This window comes from Heterodontus francisci, unplaced genomic scaffold (assembly GCF_036365525.1).
Source record: "Heterodontus francisci isolate sHetFra1 unplaced genomic scaffold, sHetFra1.hap1 HAP1_SCAFFOLD_1133, whole genome shotgun sequence".
NCBI lineage: Eukaryota > Metazoa > Chordata > Chondrichthyes > Heterodontiformes > Heterodontidae > Heterodontus > Heterodontus francisci.
The window spans coordinates 118,455-134,386 of record NW_027142040.1 but is presented as its reverse complement, the minus strand read 5'-3'; the positions used below and the strand labels follow the sequence as shown (position 1 = coordinate 134,386).

Genomic DNA, 15,932 nt, shown 5'->3' with positions numbered 1-15,932 from the left:
TTCCCGGCGACGGGGCGTTCTGCCAAATGAGTCTCTGACGTCTGCCCGGGGAAACCATCCGACGAATCCACCATCCCCTTTTCCCTGCAGGGCTCTCGAGGATGTTACGTGTGGACTACTGGCTGGTAGACTTACGATCAAAGGTGTTTTTCTGCACAAACGATTTCACGGTCCAACTGAATGCAGCATTCTGCGGCAATGTGGCCACCCTTCCTTTGCAGATAGAACCTCAGCACATAGTGACACCTGGTGTTTGCGTACCAGGGGTCTACGTATGGCTTGATGCAGACAGAGGTAGCTATCAGGATGGGACAATGTAGGATATTTTTCCCCCCTTTATCTAGAGGTCAAGCCAACAACAGGTTCAGCTTAATTAATGCAAACTCAAAAGCAAAATTGGACAACATATTTGAGTTGGTGTTCAGAAGCATTAAAATTAAAGACCTTCCCCCCCACTTCTCCACGCCTGATTTTATGCAGAGTCCTGTTCCGCCAGGCGGTATGGGTAATGTAGTCCCTTTCATCGTCAAGCCAGTGTTGCGGTCCCGTCGAGATACATCATCTCCCGGAGGCCATTGCGGATTCCTGACGTCAGAGGAGACGGCACCTCACCTTCCACCCCCACCGCCAGCGACACGCCTACTCAGTCCAACAGAAGCCTGACGGGAGTTGTAGTCCGCGGAGCAGGCACACGCCGTTGGGAAGCGCGGGCCTGCCATGGACGTAGAGACTACAACTCCCGATGGGCAACGCGGACGGGCCGCTCTTCTCTGTCCCGTCTCTCGCCCTCTCTCTGAGGACCCCGCCTCCCCTCATGGAGGATGAAGAGGATGACGCCGGACAGCGCCGCCAGCGGCATGACGGGAGTTGTAGTCCGGCCGGCGCGCGAACGCCGGCGAGGAACGCGGGCGGCGGGTGAGGCCAAGACTACAGATCCCGGCGGGCCGCGCGGCGCCCCCTCTCAGCCCCGCCCCCTCACCCCTCGAGAGACCACGCCCACCTTCCGCCTCCTTCCAACCGCCAGCAGAGGAAGATGGCGGTGCCCCCGATGCGGCGGCGGTGGCGGATCTGGCTGGAGCTGTGAGAGAAGCAGCGAAGTGGACGTGGCTAGAGAGGAGACAGACCCAGAAAAACAACACTCACCCACCCTCCTCCCCCCGGCTTTCCGGGGTCTCCCCTCCCCCAAACCCAGGGGTCAGAATCCAAGATGGCCGCCTGTCCCCTGGCCCATTGACTCAACAACAACCCAACCCTCCCAAAAAGGGGGTTTTTGGCCAATATCTCCCCCACATCTCTTCCCCAAGACCCCATTTTGGCCTGGTTGACTGCTTTAACGCCGGGAGCATCAGAAATCAAGCAGCCAGCCTCCAGGACTTACCAAACCTTCAATTCCTTGCATTTTATTCTACTAGTATAAGGGGTTCAGTTGTACTTTTGGGCTTCCTCTTCCCCCCCCCCCCCCCCCCCCCCACTCCTCAGTTCGACCCCCAGAGCTCCATTTTGGTCTGGTTGACCGCTCCAACCCCCAAGGAGCATCAGAAAGCCGCGATCCAGCTGCTTGGGCTGACCAACCCATCCCCCCCTGCAATTCCTGCATATTCTTTGCTGGATTAAGCCGGGCAGTGGCAGGGGAGTGGTTTCCAGTTAAACTTTTCTTTAACCCCCCCCCCCCAAATCAGTTCGTCCCCAAGACCGCTATTTTCGCCCGCTTTCCTTCCATGAGGGTGGCGGGATCCATTTAAACATTGTGGGGGCCCTTTTGTAGCCCCGCGCCACCTCCATCCATTGGGGAGTGGTTTACCTGCTCAAGCACCTGGGTGACAGCCAAAAAAAGGTGGCAGCCGACTCCGAGGGATTAGCGGACTTCTTGCAAGAGAGTGCCAAGATATATTTGCGTGGTGTTGTCTGAGACCATTTTCAACCAGTTGCCTGCTCTAAACCGCCTACACCCAAGGAACACCCCCACCTCCAAGGAGTGATTCTGTGGACCCCATTTTGTCCAGGTTACCTGCTGCAGCTCTATCCCTTACGCCCCTGCCCTCCCCACCAAAACCAGATCCCATCAGCAAAAGGGCTACCTCAGCAGTTCGCCTGCAGTCTTTCTGTGCAAGCCCCTTTGCAGGTTTCATTTTTTTGCGTTAAGCCGAAGGGAAGGTGGGGCGGAGGACTGAAGTGATCCCGAGTTCCTCAGCGCCCTCTGGCAGCCGGCTGGCAGGGCGGGTGAGCTGCTGCTTCGCTGGGTGAAGGGCGGCATGGCGAACAGGACAAGATGAGAAGGAGCAGGGAAGGGAACGGAAGTCCTCCCGCTGCTCTCCATATGGTATAGCACGTCCTGACCTCTCCTTCCTTCCGGGGCACCAGCTCCGAACTCGCCGAACCAAGGAGGGAGACAATTGGAATTGCTGCCTCGTGACTCCGGGCCCCCCCCCTCCCTCCCCCCCACGGAGTGTGGCTGTGTGTTTTTTTTTTCCTTCGCGCCATTGAGCCGGGCACCGGTGCCTTTTTGCAAAGCCGGATGGCAGATGCCAGGAGGCGCAACCAGCCGTGGCCGGAGGAGCAGGTGAACCGGGAGCACGGGCTGTACTCCCTGCACCGCATGTTCCAGATTGTGGGCGCCCAGCTGACGCATCGCGACGTGCGGGTCCTCTCCTTCCTCTTCGTCGACGTCATCGAGGACTATGAGCGCGGCATGATCCGCAGCGGCCGGGACTTCTTCCTGGCGTTGGAACGCCAAGGCCGCTGTGACGAGACCAACTTCCGGCAGGTGCTCCAGCTCCTGCGCATCATCACCCGGCACGACCTCCTGCCCTACGTCACCCTCAAGCGGCGGAAGACAGGTAAGGGGGCAGTCACTTTCGCAGCATGCCGGTTGCTGGGAGTACCAAGTGCAGTGCCAAACATTGCTGCCAATTTTGAGTACCAATTGCGGGGCGCTCATTTTGAGAGTGCCAGTTGTAAAGGGTACAATCTACGGGTGTCAGCCATAAGGATGCACCAGCAAGGAGACTCAGTTGTGTTGGGTGCCAACTGTATGGCTCATGTGCTACCTTGGTACAGCAGAGCCTGTTCAGAAAAAAAGGCTTGCATTTCTGAAGCGCCCAGCACGACCTCACGAGGTGCCAAAATGCTTTCCAGCCAATTAAATACTTTTTAGAAGAGAGTTCACGGTTGTACTGGAGGAAGGCTGGCAGACAATTTCCACACAGGAAGATCCCACAAACAGCAATTGAACATCATTGGCTCTTCCAATCGTGGGTAGATGAGGCCTTGGTTTAACAACTCCCGAGCGTCGCTCTGTCAGTACTGAGGGAGTGGCGCACTGTCCGAGGGTCAGTACTGAGGGAGTGGCGCACTGTCCGAGGGTCAGTACTGAGGGAGTGGCGCACTGTCCGAGGGTCAGTACTGAGCGTGTACCGCACTGTCGGAGGGTCAGTACTGAGGGAGTGCTGCACTGTCGGAGGGTCAGTACTGAGCGTGTACCCCACTGTAGGAGGGTCAGTACTGAGCGTGGACCGCACTGTCGGAGGGTCAGTACTGAGGGAGTGCCGCACTGTCGGAGGGTCAGTACTGAGGGAGTGCCGCACTGTCGGGGGGTCAGTACTGAGGGAGTGCCGCACTGTCGGAGGGTCAGTACTGAGGGAGTGCCGCACTGTCGGAGGGTCAGTACTGAGGGAGTGCCGCACTGTCGGAGGGTCAGTACTGAGGGAGTGCCGCACTGTCGGAGGGTCAGTACTGAGGGAGTGCCGCACTGTCAGAGGTCAGGACTGAGGGAGTGCCGCACTGTCGGAAGGTCAGTACTGAGGGAGTGCCGCACTGTCGGAGGCTCAGTATTGAGTTGAGGGAGTGCCGGACTGTCAGAGGGTCAGCATTGAGGGAGTGTCGGAGGGTCAGTACTGAAGGAGTGTCGGAGGGTCAGTACTGAAGGAGTGTCGGAGGGTCAGTACTGAGGGAGTGTCGGAGGGTCAGTACTGAGGGAGTGTCGGAGTGTCAGTACTGAGGCAGTGCCGCACTGTCGGCGGGCCAGTACTGAGGCAGTGCCGCACTGTCGGCGGGCCAGTACTGAGGCAGTGCCGCACTGTCGGCGGGCCAGTACTGAGGCAGTGCCGCACTGCCGGAGGGCCAGTACTGAGGCAGTGCCGCACTGCCGGAGGGCCAGTACTGAGGCAGTGCCGGAGGGCCAGTACTGAGGCAGTGCCGCACTGCCGGAGGGCCAGTACTGAGGCAGTGCCGCACTGCCGGAGGGCCAGTACTGAGGCAGTGCCGCACTGCCGGAGGGCCAGTACTGAGGCAGTGCCGCACTGCCGGAGGGCCAGTACTGAGGCAGTGCCGCACTGCCGGAGGGCCAGTACTGAGGCAGTGCCGCACTGCCGGAGGGCCAGTACTGAGGCAGTGCCGCACTGCCGGAGGGCCAGTACTGAGGCAGTGCCGCACTGCCGGAGGGCCAGTACTGAGGCAGTGCCGCACTGCCGGAGGGCCAGTACTGAGGCAGTGCCGCACTGCCGGAGGGCCAGTACTGAGGCAGTGCCGCACTGCCGGAGGGCCAGTACTGAGGCAGTGCCGCACTGCCGGAGGGCCAGTACTGAGGCAGTGCCGCACTGCCGGAGGGCCAGTACTGAGGCAGTGCCGCACTGCCGGAGGGCCAGTACTGAGGCAGTGCCGCACTGCCGGAAGGTCAGTACTGAGGGAGTGCCGCACTGCCGGAAGCTCAGTACTGAGGGAGTGCCGCACTGCCGGAAGGTCAGTACTGAGGGAGTGCCGCACTGCCGGAAGGTCAGTACTGAGGGAGTGCCGCACTGTCGGAGGCTCAGTATTGAGTTGAGGGAGTGCCGGACTGTCAGAGGGTCAGCATTGAGGGAGTGCCGGACTGTCGGAGGGTCAGTACTGAGGGAGTGTCAGAGGGTCAGTACTGAGGGAGTGCCGCACTGTCGGAGGGCCAGTACTGAGGGAGTGCCGCACTGTCGGAGGGCCAGTACTGAGGGAGTGCCGCACTGTCGGAGGGCCAGTACTGAGGGAGTGCCGCACTGTCGGAGGGCCAGTACTGAGGCAGTGCCGCACTGTCGGAGGGCCAGTACTGAGGCAGTGTCGGAGGGTCAGTACTGAGGGAGTGCCGCACTGTCGGAGGGTCAATACTGAGGTAGTGCCGCACTGTCGGAGGGTCAGTACTGAGGGAGTGTCAGTACTGAGGGAGTGCCGCACTGTCGGAGGGTCAGTACTGAGGGAGTGCCGCACTGTCGGAGGGTCAGTACTGAGGGAGTGCCGCACTGTCGGAGGGTCAGTACTGAGGGAGTGCCGCACTGTCGGAGGGTCAGTACTGAGGGAGTGCCGCACTGTCGGAGGGTCAGTACTGAGGGAGTGCCGCACTGTCGGAGGGTCAGTACTGAGGGAGTGCCGCACTGTCGGAGGGTCAGTACTGAGTCAGTGCCGCACTGTCGGAGGGTCAGTACGGAGGCAGTGCCGCACTGTCGGAGGGTCAGTACTGAGGCAGTGCCGCACTGTCGGAGGGTCAGTACTGAGGCAGTGCCGCACTGTCGGAGGGTCAGTACTGAGGGAGTGCCGCACTGTCGGAGGTCAGTACTGAGGCAGTGCCGCACTGTCGGAGGGTCAGTACTGAGGGAGTGCCGCACTGTCGGAGGGTCAGTACTGAGGGAGTGCCGCACTGTCGGAGGGTCAATACTGAGGTAGTGCCGCACTGTCGGAGGGTCAGTATTGAGGGAGTGCCGGACTGTCGGAAGGTCAGTATTGAGGGAGTGCCGGACTGTCGGAAGGTCAGCATTGAGGGAGTGCCGGACTGTCGGAGGGTCAGTACTGAGGGAGTGTCAGTACTGAGGGAGTGCCGCACTGTCGGAGGGTCAGTACTGAGGGAGTGCCGCACTGTCGGAGGGTCAGTACTGAGGGAGTGCCGCACTGTCGGAGGGTCAGTACTGAGGGAGTGCCGCACTGTCGGAGGGTCAGTACTGAGGGAGTGCCGCACTGTCGGAGGGTCAGTACTGAGGGAGTGCCGCACTGTCGGAGGGTCAGTACTGAGGGAGTGCCGCACTGTCGGAGGGTCAGTACTGAGGGAGTGCCGCACTGTCGGAGGGTCAGTACTGAGGGAGTGCCGCACTGTCGGAGGGTCAGTACTGAGGGAGTGCCGCACTGTCGGAGGGTCAGTACTGAGGGAGTGCCGCACTGTCGGAGGGTCAGTACTGAGGGAGTGCCGCACTGTCGGAGGGTCAGTACTGAGGGAGTGCCGCACTGTCGGAGGGTCAGTACTGAGGGAGTGCCGCACTGTCGGAGGGTCAGTACTGAGGGAGTGCCGCACTGTCGGAGGGTCAGTACTGAGGGAGTGCCGCACTGTCGGAGGGTCAGTACTGAGGGAGTGCCGCACTGTCGGAGGGTCAGTACTGAGGGAGTGCCGCACTTTCGGAGGGTCAGTACTGAGGGAGTGCCGCACTGTCGGAGGGTCAGTACTGAGGGAGTGCCGCACTGTCGGAGGGTCAGTACTGAGGGAGTGCCGCACTGTCGGAGGGTCAGTACTGAGGGAGTGCCGCACTGTCGGAGGGTCAGTACTGAGGGAGTGCCGCACTGTCGGAGGGTCAGTACTGAGGGAGTGCCGCACTGTCGGAGGGTCAGTACTGAGGGAGTGCCGCACTGTCGGAGGGTCAGTACTGAGGGAGTGCCGCACTGTCGGAGGGTCAGTACTGAGGGAGTGCCGCACTGTCGGAGGGTCAGTACTGAGGGGGTGCCGCACTGTCGGAGGGTCAGTACTGAGGGGGTGCCGCACTGTCGGAGGGTCAGTACTGAGGGGGTGCCGCACTGTCGGAGGGTCAGTACTGAGGGGGTGCCGCACTGTCGGAGGGTCAGTACTGAGGGGGTGCCGCACTGTCGGAGGGTCAGTACTGAGGGAGTGCCGCACTGTCGGAGGGTCAGTACTGAGGGAGTGCCGCACTGTCGGAGGGTCAGTACTGAGGGAGTGCCGCACTGTCGGAGGGTCAGTACTGAGGGAGTGCCGCACTGTCGGAGGGTCAGTACTGAGGGAGTGCCGCACTGTCGGAGGGTCAGTACTGAGGGAGTGCCGCACTGTCGGAGGGTCAGTACTGAGGGAGTGCCGCACTGTCGGAGGGTCAGTACTGAGGGAGTGCCGCCCTGTCGGAGGGTCAGTACTGAGGGAGTGCCGCCCTGTCGGAGGGTCAGTACTGAGGGAGTGCCGCCCTGTCGGAGGGTCAGTACTGAGGGAGTGCCGCCCTGTCGGAGGGTCAGTACTGAGGGAGTGCCGCCCTGTCGGAGGGTCAGTACTGAGGGAGTGCCACACTGTCCGAGTGACAGTTAGAGAGTCCACCTTGGGGCAGTAGTGAGGGAGGCTGAAAGATTATAGAGATGCAATTTAGTTCAATCCTTTTTCAGATGCAATTGGTTATCTGAAAAGGTTTTGTTTGTGACTGGGAGTGAAACTGAGATTACAGTCCAAGCAGATAATGAGCTGAACGATCCATCGGGGGATGTGTGTGCAACCAAGCCAATTGTCTGAGATGGATGAAAAGAGCAGGGCAACTAACCCCTTTCCTCCTTCTCCCAGTATCTCCAGATCCAGTCGACAAATACCTCGAGGACACATCAGTGACCTACGTGATGCCACGGACATTGGCAGCAACCAGAGGGGCTGAATATGGCAAAACAGGTACCTGTGGGGGGTGTTGGACTAAACCCATCCCAATAGACTCTCCTGGGGCAGTTACAGGGGATTAGAGACAGAGTAAAGCTCCCTCTACACTGTCCCCATCAAACACTCCCAGGACAGGTACAGTACGGAGGTTAGATACAGAGTAAAGCTCCCTCTACACTGTCCCCATCAAACACTCCCAGGACAGGTACAGTACGGGGTTAGATACAAAGAAAGAACATAGAACAAAGAAAATTACAGCACAGGAACAGGCCCTTCGGCCCTCCAAGCCTACGCCGATCCACCGCACCGCAGCCTCACAGCTCCAGCGACCCGGGTTCAATTCTGGGTACTGCCTGTGTGGAGTTTGCAAGTTCTCCCTGTGTCTGCGTGGGTTTCCTCCGGGTGCTCCGGTTTCCTCCCACATGCCAAAGACTTGCAGGTTGATAGGTTAATTGGCCATTAGCAATTGCCCCTAGTATAGGTAGGTGGTAGGGAAATATAGGGACAGGTGGGGATGTTTGGTAGGAATATGGGATTAGTGTAGGATTAGTATAAATGGGTGGTTGATGGTCGGCACAGACTCGGTGGGCTGAAGGGCCTGTTTCAGTGCTGTATCTCTAAAAAAAAAAACTCTATCTAAACCTGTCGCCTATTTTCTTCGGGTCTGTATCTCTTTACTTCCTGCCCATTCATGTATCTGTCTAGATACATCTTAAAAGACGCTATCGTGCCCGCGTCTACCACCTCCGCTGGCAATGCGTTCCATGTACCCACCACCCTCTGCGTAAAGAACTTTCCACTCATATCCCCCCTAAACTTTTCCCCTTTCACTTTGAAGTCGTGTCCCCTAGTAATTGAATCCCCCACTCTGGGAAAAAGCTTCTTGCTATCCACCCTGTCTATACCTCTCATGATTTTGTACACCTCAATCAGGTCCCCCCTCAACCTCCGTCTTTCTAATGAAAATAATCCTAATCTACTCAACCTCTCTTCATAGCTAGCGCCCTCCATACCAGGCAACATCCTGGTGAACCTCCTCTGCACCCTGTCCAAAGCATCCACATCCTTTTGGTAATGTGGCGACCAGAACTGCACGCAGTATTCCAAATGTGGCCGAACCAAAGTCCTATACAACTGTAACATGACCTGCCAACTCTTGTACTCAATACCCCGTCCGATGAAGGAAAGCATGCCGTATGCCTTCTTGACCACTCTATTGACCTGCGTTGCCACCTTCAGGGAACAATGGATCTGAACACCCAAATCTCTCTGTACATCAATTTTCCCCAGGACTTTTCCATTTACTGTATAGTTCACTCTTGAATTGGATCTTCCAAAATGCATCACCTCGCATTTGCCCTGATTGAACTCCATCTGCCATTTCTCTGCCCAACTCTCCAGTCTATCTATATTCTGCTGTATTCTCTGACAGTCCCCTTCACTATCTGCTACTCCACCAATCTTAGTGTCTTTACAGAGTAAAGCTCCCTCTACACTGTCCCCATCAACACTCCCAGGACAGGAACAGTACGGGGTTAGATACAGAGTAAAGCTCCCTCTACACTGTCCCATCAAACACTCCCAAGACAGGTACAGTACGGAGTTACATACAGAGTAAAGCTCCCTCTATACTGTCCTCATCAAACACTCCCAGGACAGGTACAGTACGGGGTTAGATACAGAGTAAAGCTCCCTCTACACTGTCCCCATCAAACACTCCCAGGACAGGTACAGTACGGGGTTAGATACAGAGTAAAACTCCCTCTACACTGTCCCCATCAAACACTCCCAGGACAGGTACAGTACGGGGTTAGATACAGAGTAAAGCTCCCTCTACACTGTCCCCATCAAACACTCCCAGGACAGGTACAGTACGGGGTTAGATCGAGTGAAGCTCTCTCTACACTGTCCTCATCAAACACTCCCAGGACAGGTACAGTACGGGGTTAGATAGAGTGAAGCTCTCTCTACACTGTCCCATCAAACACTCCCAGGACAGGTACAGTACGGGGTTAGATAGAGTGAAGCTCTCTCTACAATGATGAAATGCATTGTCCCCTCCACTCATTGTGGTGACATGTTTTGCTCAAGGCCAGTAAACAATCTGATTGTTCTGATAAGTATAGCCACTTGCTTTTGATGCTAATTTTACAAGTGCTGAACCCAACGCTCGACTTCCTGTGACAAAAAAAACCGGGGTTAGATCCAGAGTAACACTCCACTTACTGTCTCCTGTTCATCTTTTCCGCAGATCCCCCCCACCGTTTGTTGTGTTGTGCCCCTGCAGCAGCGCAGCCCCTTCGACAGAGACTGTATCGGGGCAGAGCCCCAGCACACAGTCGGGGCAAGAGGAAGAAATCAGCCATCATGGACTCGAACGAGAAGCAAACGTGTGGTGAGTGTGTGAACGGGGCGCGTGTGAGGTCACAGTGCGGGATTTACGTGCCCCCTTAACGTCTGTGCAGTCATAAGCAGAGAATCACCTGTCATGGCTCTCTTCCTGCTGCTGCACCGTTACCTCTGGTATCGCCCAACCCTACCCCAGGATCTCTCCTTGTCTCCCTCCTACTTCTCATCGACACACTGCCCCTCGATGACATCATCTGAAAACACAGTGTTAGTTTTCACATGTGCACTGACAACACCCAGTTCTACCTCAGCACCACCTCACTCGACTGTCTGTAAATTATCAGACTGCGTATCCCACATCCAGTACTGGATGAGCAGAAATTTCCTCCAATTAAATATTGGGAAGACTGAAGCCATTGTTTTCAGTCCCTGCTCCAAACTCCGTTCCCTCGTCACTGACTCCATCCCTCTCCCTGGCTGCTGTCTGAGGCTAAACCAGTCTGTTCACAACCTTGGTGTCACCTCTGACCCCAAGTTGAACTTCCGACCACATTTTTAACCATCACTAAAACCGCCTATTTCCACCTCGATGACATCGCCTGACTCCACTCCGTCTCAGCTGATCGGCTGCTGAAACCCTCGTCCGTGCCTCCGTTACCTCCAGACTTGACTATTCCAGCTCTCTCCTGGCCGGTCTCCCACATTTCAGCCTCCGGAAACTTCAGCTCATCCGAAACTCTGCTGTCCCGTGTCTTAAATCACACCAAGTCCTGTTCACACATCACCCCCTGTACTCAAAGACCTACACCATCACAGCCTCACCCCCTCCCTATCTCTACACTCCTCCAGACCCTCCAACCCTCCCTATCTCTGAAACGTCCTCCAGACCCTACAACCTCCCTATCTCTGAAAACCTCCTCCAGCCCCAACAACCTTCCCTATCTCTAACCTCCTCCAGCCCCAACAACCCTCCCTATCTCTGTAACCTCCTCCAGCCCCCACAACCCTCCCTATCTCTGTAAACTCTCCGGTCCCTACAGCCCTCCCTATCGCTGTAAACTCTCCGGTCCCTACAGCCCTCCCTATCGCTGTAAACTCTCCGGTCCCTACAGCCCTCCCTATCGCTGTAAACTCTCCGGTCCCTACAGCCCTCCCTATCGCTGTAAACTCTCCGGTCCCTACAGCCCTCCCTATCGCTGTAACCCCTTCCAGGCCCGACAACTGTCCCTATCACTGTAACCACCTCCAGACCCAACAACCCTCCCGATCTCTGGAACCTCCTCCAGCCCCTACAACCCTCCCTATCTCTTTAACCTTCTCCAGCCCCTGCAATTTTCCCATCTCCGTAACCTCTTCCAGCCCCGACAACCCTCCCCATCTCTGTAACTTCCTCCAGCCCCGACAAACGTCCGTATCTCTGTAACCTCCTCCAGCCCCTTCAACCCTCCCAATCTCTGTAACCTCCTCCAGTCCAGACAACCCTCCCGACCTGTAATTTCCTCCAGCCCCTACAACCCTCCCTATCTCTGTAATTTCCTCCAGCCCCGACAACCCTCCAACCTCCTCCAGTCCCTCCAATCCTCCCTATCTCTGTAACCTCCTCCAGCCCCTTCAACACTCCCCTTCTCTGTAACCTCCTCCAGCCCCGACAAACGTCCGTATCTCTGTAACCTCCTCCAGCCCCTTCAACCCTCCCAATCTCTGTAATCTCCTCCAGTCCAGACAAGCCTTCCTATCTCTGTAACCTCCTCCAGCCCCGACAACCCTCCCTATCTCTGGAACCTCCTCCAGTCCCGACAAGCCTTCCTATCTCTGTAACCTCCTCCAGCCCCGACAACTCTCCCAATCTCTGTAACCTCCTCCAGCCCCTTCAACACTCCCTATCTCTGGAACCTCCTCCAGTCCCGACAAGCCTTCCTATCTCTGTAACCTCCTCCAGCCCCGACAACCCTCCCTATCTCTGGAACCTCCTCCAGTCCCGACAAGCCTTCCTATCTCTGTAACCTCCTCCAGCCCCGACAACTCTCCCAATCTCTGTAACCTCCTCCAGCCCCTTCAACACTCCCCATCTCTGTAACCTCCTCCAGCCCCTTCAACACTCCCCATCTCTGTAACCTCCTCCAGCCCCTACAACCCTCCCTATCTCTGTAACCTCCTCCAGCCCCTGAAACCCTCCCCATCTCTGTAACCTCCTCCAGTCCGTACAACCTTCACCATCTCTGTAACCTCCTCCAGCATCTGAAACCCTCCCATTCTCTGTAACCTCTTCCAGCCCCTGCAACCCCTCCCTATCTCTATAACCTCCTCCAGCCTCGACAACCCTCCCCATCTCTGTAACCTCCTCCAGCCCCGACAAACCTCCGTATCTCTGTAACCTCCTCCAGCCTCTACAATCCTCCCCATCTCTGTAACCTCCTCCAACCCCAACAACCCTCCCCATCTCTGTAACCTCCTTCAGCCCCTACAACCCTCCCTATTTCTGTAACCTCCTCCAGCCCCTTCAACACTTCCCATCTCTGTAACCTCCTCCAGCCCCGACAAACCTCCCTAGCTCTGTAACCTCCTCCAGCCCTCACAACCATCCCCATCTCTGCAACCTTCTCCAGCCCTTCCAACCCTCCCTATCTCTGTAACCTCCTCCAGACCCGACAACCCTCCAACGTCCTCCAGTCCCTCCAGCCCTCCCGATCTCTGTAACCTCCTCCAGCCCCTTCAACACCCCCCATCTCTGTAACCTCCTCCAGCCCCTTCAACACTCCCCATCTCTGTAACCTCCTCCAGCCCCGACAACCTTCCCTATCTCTGTAACCTCCTCCAGCCCCTGAAACCCTCCCCATCTCTGTAACCTCCTCCAGCCCCTGAAACCCTCCCCATCTCTGTAACCTCCTCCAGTCCGTACAACCTTCACCATCTCTGTAACCTCCTCCAGCATCTGAAACCCTCCCATTCTCTGTAACCTCTTCCAGCCCCTGCATCCCCTCCCTATCTCTATAACCTCCTCCAGCCTCGACAACCCTCCCCATCTCTGTAACCTCCTCCAGCCCCGACAAACCTCCGTATCTCTGTAACCTCCTCCAGCCTCTACAATCCTCCCCATCTCTGTAACCTCCTCCAACCCCAACAACCCTCCCCATCTCTGTAACCTCCTTCAGCCCCTACAACCCTCCCTATTTCTGTAACCTCCTCCAGCCCCTTCAACACTTCCCATCTCTGGAACCTCCTCCAGCCCCGACAAACCTCCCTAGCTCTGTAACCTCCTCCAGCCCCTGCAACCGTCCCCATCTCTGTAACCTCCTCCAGTCCATACAACCCTCCCGATCTCTGTAACCTCCTCCAGCCTCTTCAACCGTCCCATTCTCTGTAACCTTTGCCAGCCCCTGCAACCTCCTCCAGCCTCCACAACCCTCCCCATCTCTGTTACCTCCTCCAGCCCCGACAATCCTCCCCATCTCTGTAACCTCCTCCAGCCCCTACAACCCTCCCCATCTCTGTAACCTCCTCCAGTCCAGACAACCCTCCCGACCTGTAATTTCCTCCAGCCCCTACAACCCTCCCTATCTCTGTAATTTCCTCCAGCCCCGACAACCCTCCAACCTCCTCCAGTCCCTCCAATCCTCCCTATCTCTGTAACCTCCTCCAGCCCCTTCAACACTCCGCTTCTCTGTAACCTCCTCCAGCCCCGACAACCCTCCCTATCTCTGGAACCTCCTCCAGTCCCTACAGACCTCCCTATCTCTGTAACCTCCTCCAACCCCAACAACCCTCCCCATCTCTGTAACCTCCTTCAGCCCCTACAACCCTCCCTATTTCTGTAACCTCCTCCAGCCCCTTCAACACTCCCCATCTCTGTAACCTCCTCCAGCCCCTACAAACCTCCGTATCTCTGTAACCTCCTCCAGCCCCTCCAACCCTCCCCATCTCTGTAACCTCCTCCAGTCCATACAACCCTCCCTATCTCTGTAATTTCCTCCAGCCCCTCCAACGCTCCCCATCTCTGTCACCTCCTCCAGCCCCGGCAACCCTCCAACCTCTTCCAGTCCCTCCAACCCTCCCTATCTCTGTAACCTCCTCCACCCCGACAACACTCCAACCTATTCCAGTCCCTCCAACCCTCCCTATCTCTGTCACGTCCTCCAGCCCCTTCAACGCTCCCCATCTCTCTAACCTCCTCCGGCCACTACAACCCTCCCTATATCTGTAACGTCCTCCAGCCCCTACAACCCTCCCCATCTCTGTGACCTCCTCCAGTCCCTACAACTCTCCAACCTCCTCCAGCCCCGATAACCCTCCCCATCTCTGTGACCTCTTCTAGGCCCTCCAACCCTCCCTATCTCTGTAACCTCCTCCAGCCCCTACAGCCCTCCCTATCTCTGTAACCTCCTACAGCCCTCCCTGTCTCTGTAACCTCCTCCAGCCCCTATCACCCTCCCTATCTCTAAACTCCTCCAGCCCACTACAACCCTCCCTATCTCTGTAACCTCCTCCAGTCCGTACAACCTTCACCATCTCTGTAACCTCCTCCAGCCTCTTAAACCGTCCCATTCTCTGTAACCTCTGCCAGCCCCTGCAACCCCTCCCTATCTCTATAACCTCCTCCAGCCTCCACAACCCTCCCTATTTCTGTAACCTCCTCCAGCCCCTACAAACCTCCGTATCTCTGTAACCTCCTCCAGCCTCCACAACCCTCCCCATCTCTGTAACCTCCTCCAGCCCCGACAACCCTCCCAATCTCTGCAACATCCTCCAGCCCCTTCAAACCTCCCTATCTCTGTAAACTCCTCCAGCCCCGACAACCCCTCCCTATCTCTGTAACGTCCTCCAGCCCCGACAACACTCCCCATCTCTGTAACCTCCTCCAGTCCATACAACCCTCCCTATCTCTGTAATTTCTTCCAGCCCTTCCAACCCTCCCTATCTCTGTAACCTCCTCCAGCCCCGGCAACCCACCCTATCTCTGTAACCTCCTCCAGCCCTCACAACCATCCCCATCTCTGCAACCTTCTCCAGCCCCGACAACCCTCCCTATCTCTGTAACCTCCTCCAGACCCGACAACCCTCCAACGTCCTCCAGTCCCTCCAGCCCTCCCGATCTCTGTAACCTCCTCCAGCCCCTTCAACACCCCCCATCTCTGTAACCTCCTCCAGCCCCTTCAACACTCCCCATCTCTGTAACCTCCTCCAGCCCCTACAACCTTCCCTATCTCTGTAACCTCCTCCAGCCCCTGAAACCCTCCCCATCTCTGTAACCTCCTCCAGTCCGTACAACCTTCACCATCTCTGTAACCTCCTCCAGCATCTGAAACCCTCCCATTCTCTGTAACCGCTTCCAGCCCCTGCATCCCCTCCCTATCTCTATAACCTCCTCCAGCCTCGACAACCCTCCCCATCTCTGTAACCTCCTCCAGCCCCGACAAACCTCCGTATCTCTGTAACCTCCTCCAGCCTCTACAATCCTCCCCATCTCTGTAACCTCCTCCAACCCCAACAACCCTCCCCATCTCTGTAACCTCCTTCAGCCCCTACAACCCTCCCTATTTCTGTAACCTCCTCCAGCCCCTTCAACACTTCCCATCTCTGTAACCTCCTCCAGCCCCGACAAACCTCCCTAGCTCTGTAACCTCCTCCAGTCCATACAACCCTCCCGATCTCTGTAACCTCCTCCAGCCTCTTCAACCCTCCCATTCTCTGTAACCTTTGCCAGCCCCTGCAACCTCCTCCAGCCTCCACAACCCTCCCCATCTCTGTAACCTCCTCCAGCCCCGACAAACCTCCGTATCTCTGTAACCTCCTCCAGCCTCTACAATCCTCCCCATCTCTGTAACCTCCTCCAGCCCCTACAACCCTCCCCATCTCTTTAACATCCTCCAGCCCCAACAACCGTCCCTATTTCTGTAACCTCCTCCAGCCCCTTCAACACTCCCCATCTCTGTAACCTCCTCCA

At 57.0% G+C, this 15,932-nt stretch overlaps 1 protein-coding gene across 1 annotated transcript in view; it reads left to right on the top strand.

Annotated features, from left to right (window-relative positions):
• The first annotated feature begins 1,007 nt into the window (after window positions 1-1,007).
• Window positions 1,008-15,932, top strand: part of dedd (death effector domain containing) — a 72,249-nt gene continuing 57,324 nt past the window's right edge. The window contains exons 1-3 of the mRNA XM_068028240.1: window positions 1,008-2,837; window positions 7,556-7,657; window positions 9,894-10,037. Coding sequence (XP_067884341.1) covers window positions 2,516-2,837; window positions 7,556-7,657; window positions 9,894-10,037 — 568 coding nt within the window. The 5' untranslated portion in view covers window positions 1,008-2,515. The remainder of the gene's footprint in view (window positions 2,838-7,555; window positions 7,658-9,893; window positions 10,038-15,932) is intronic.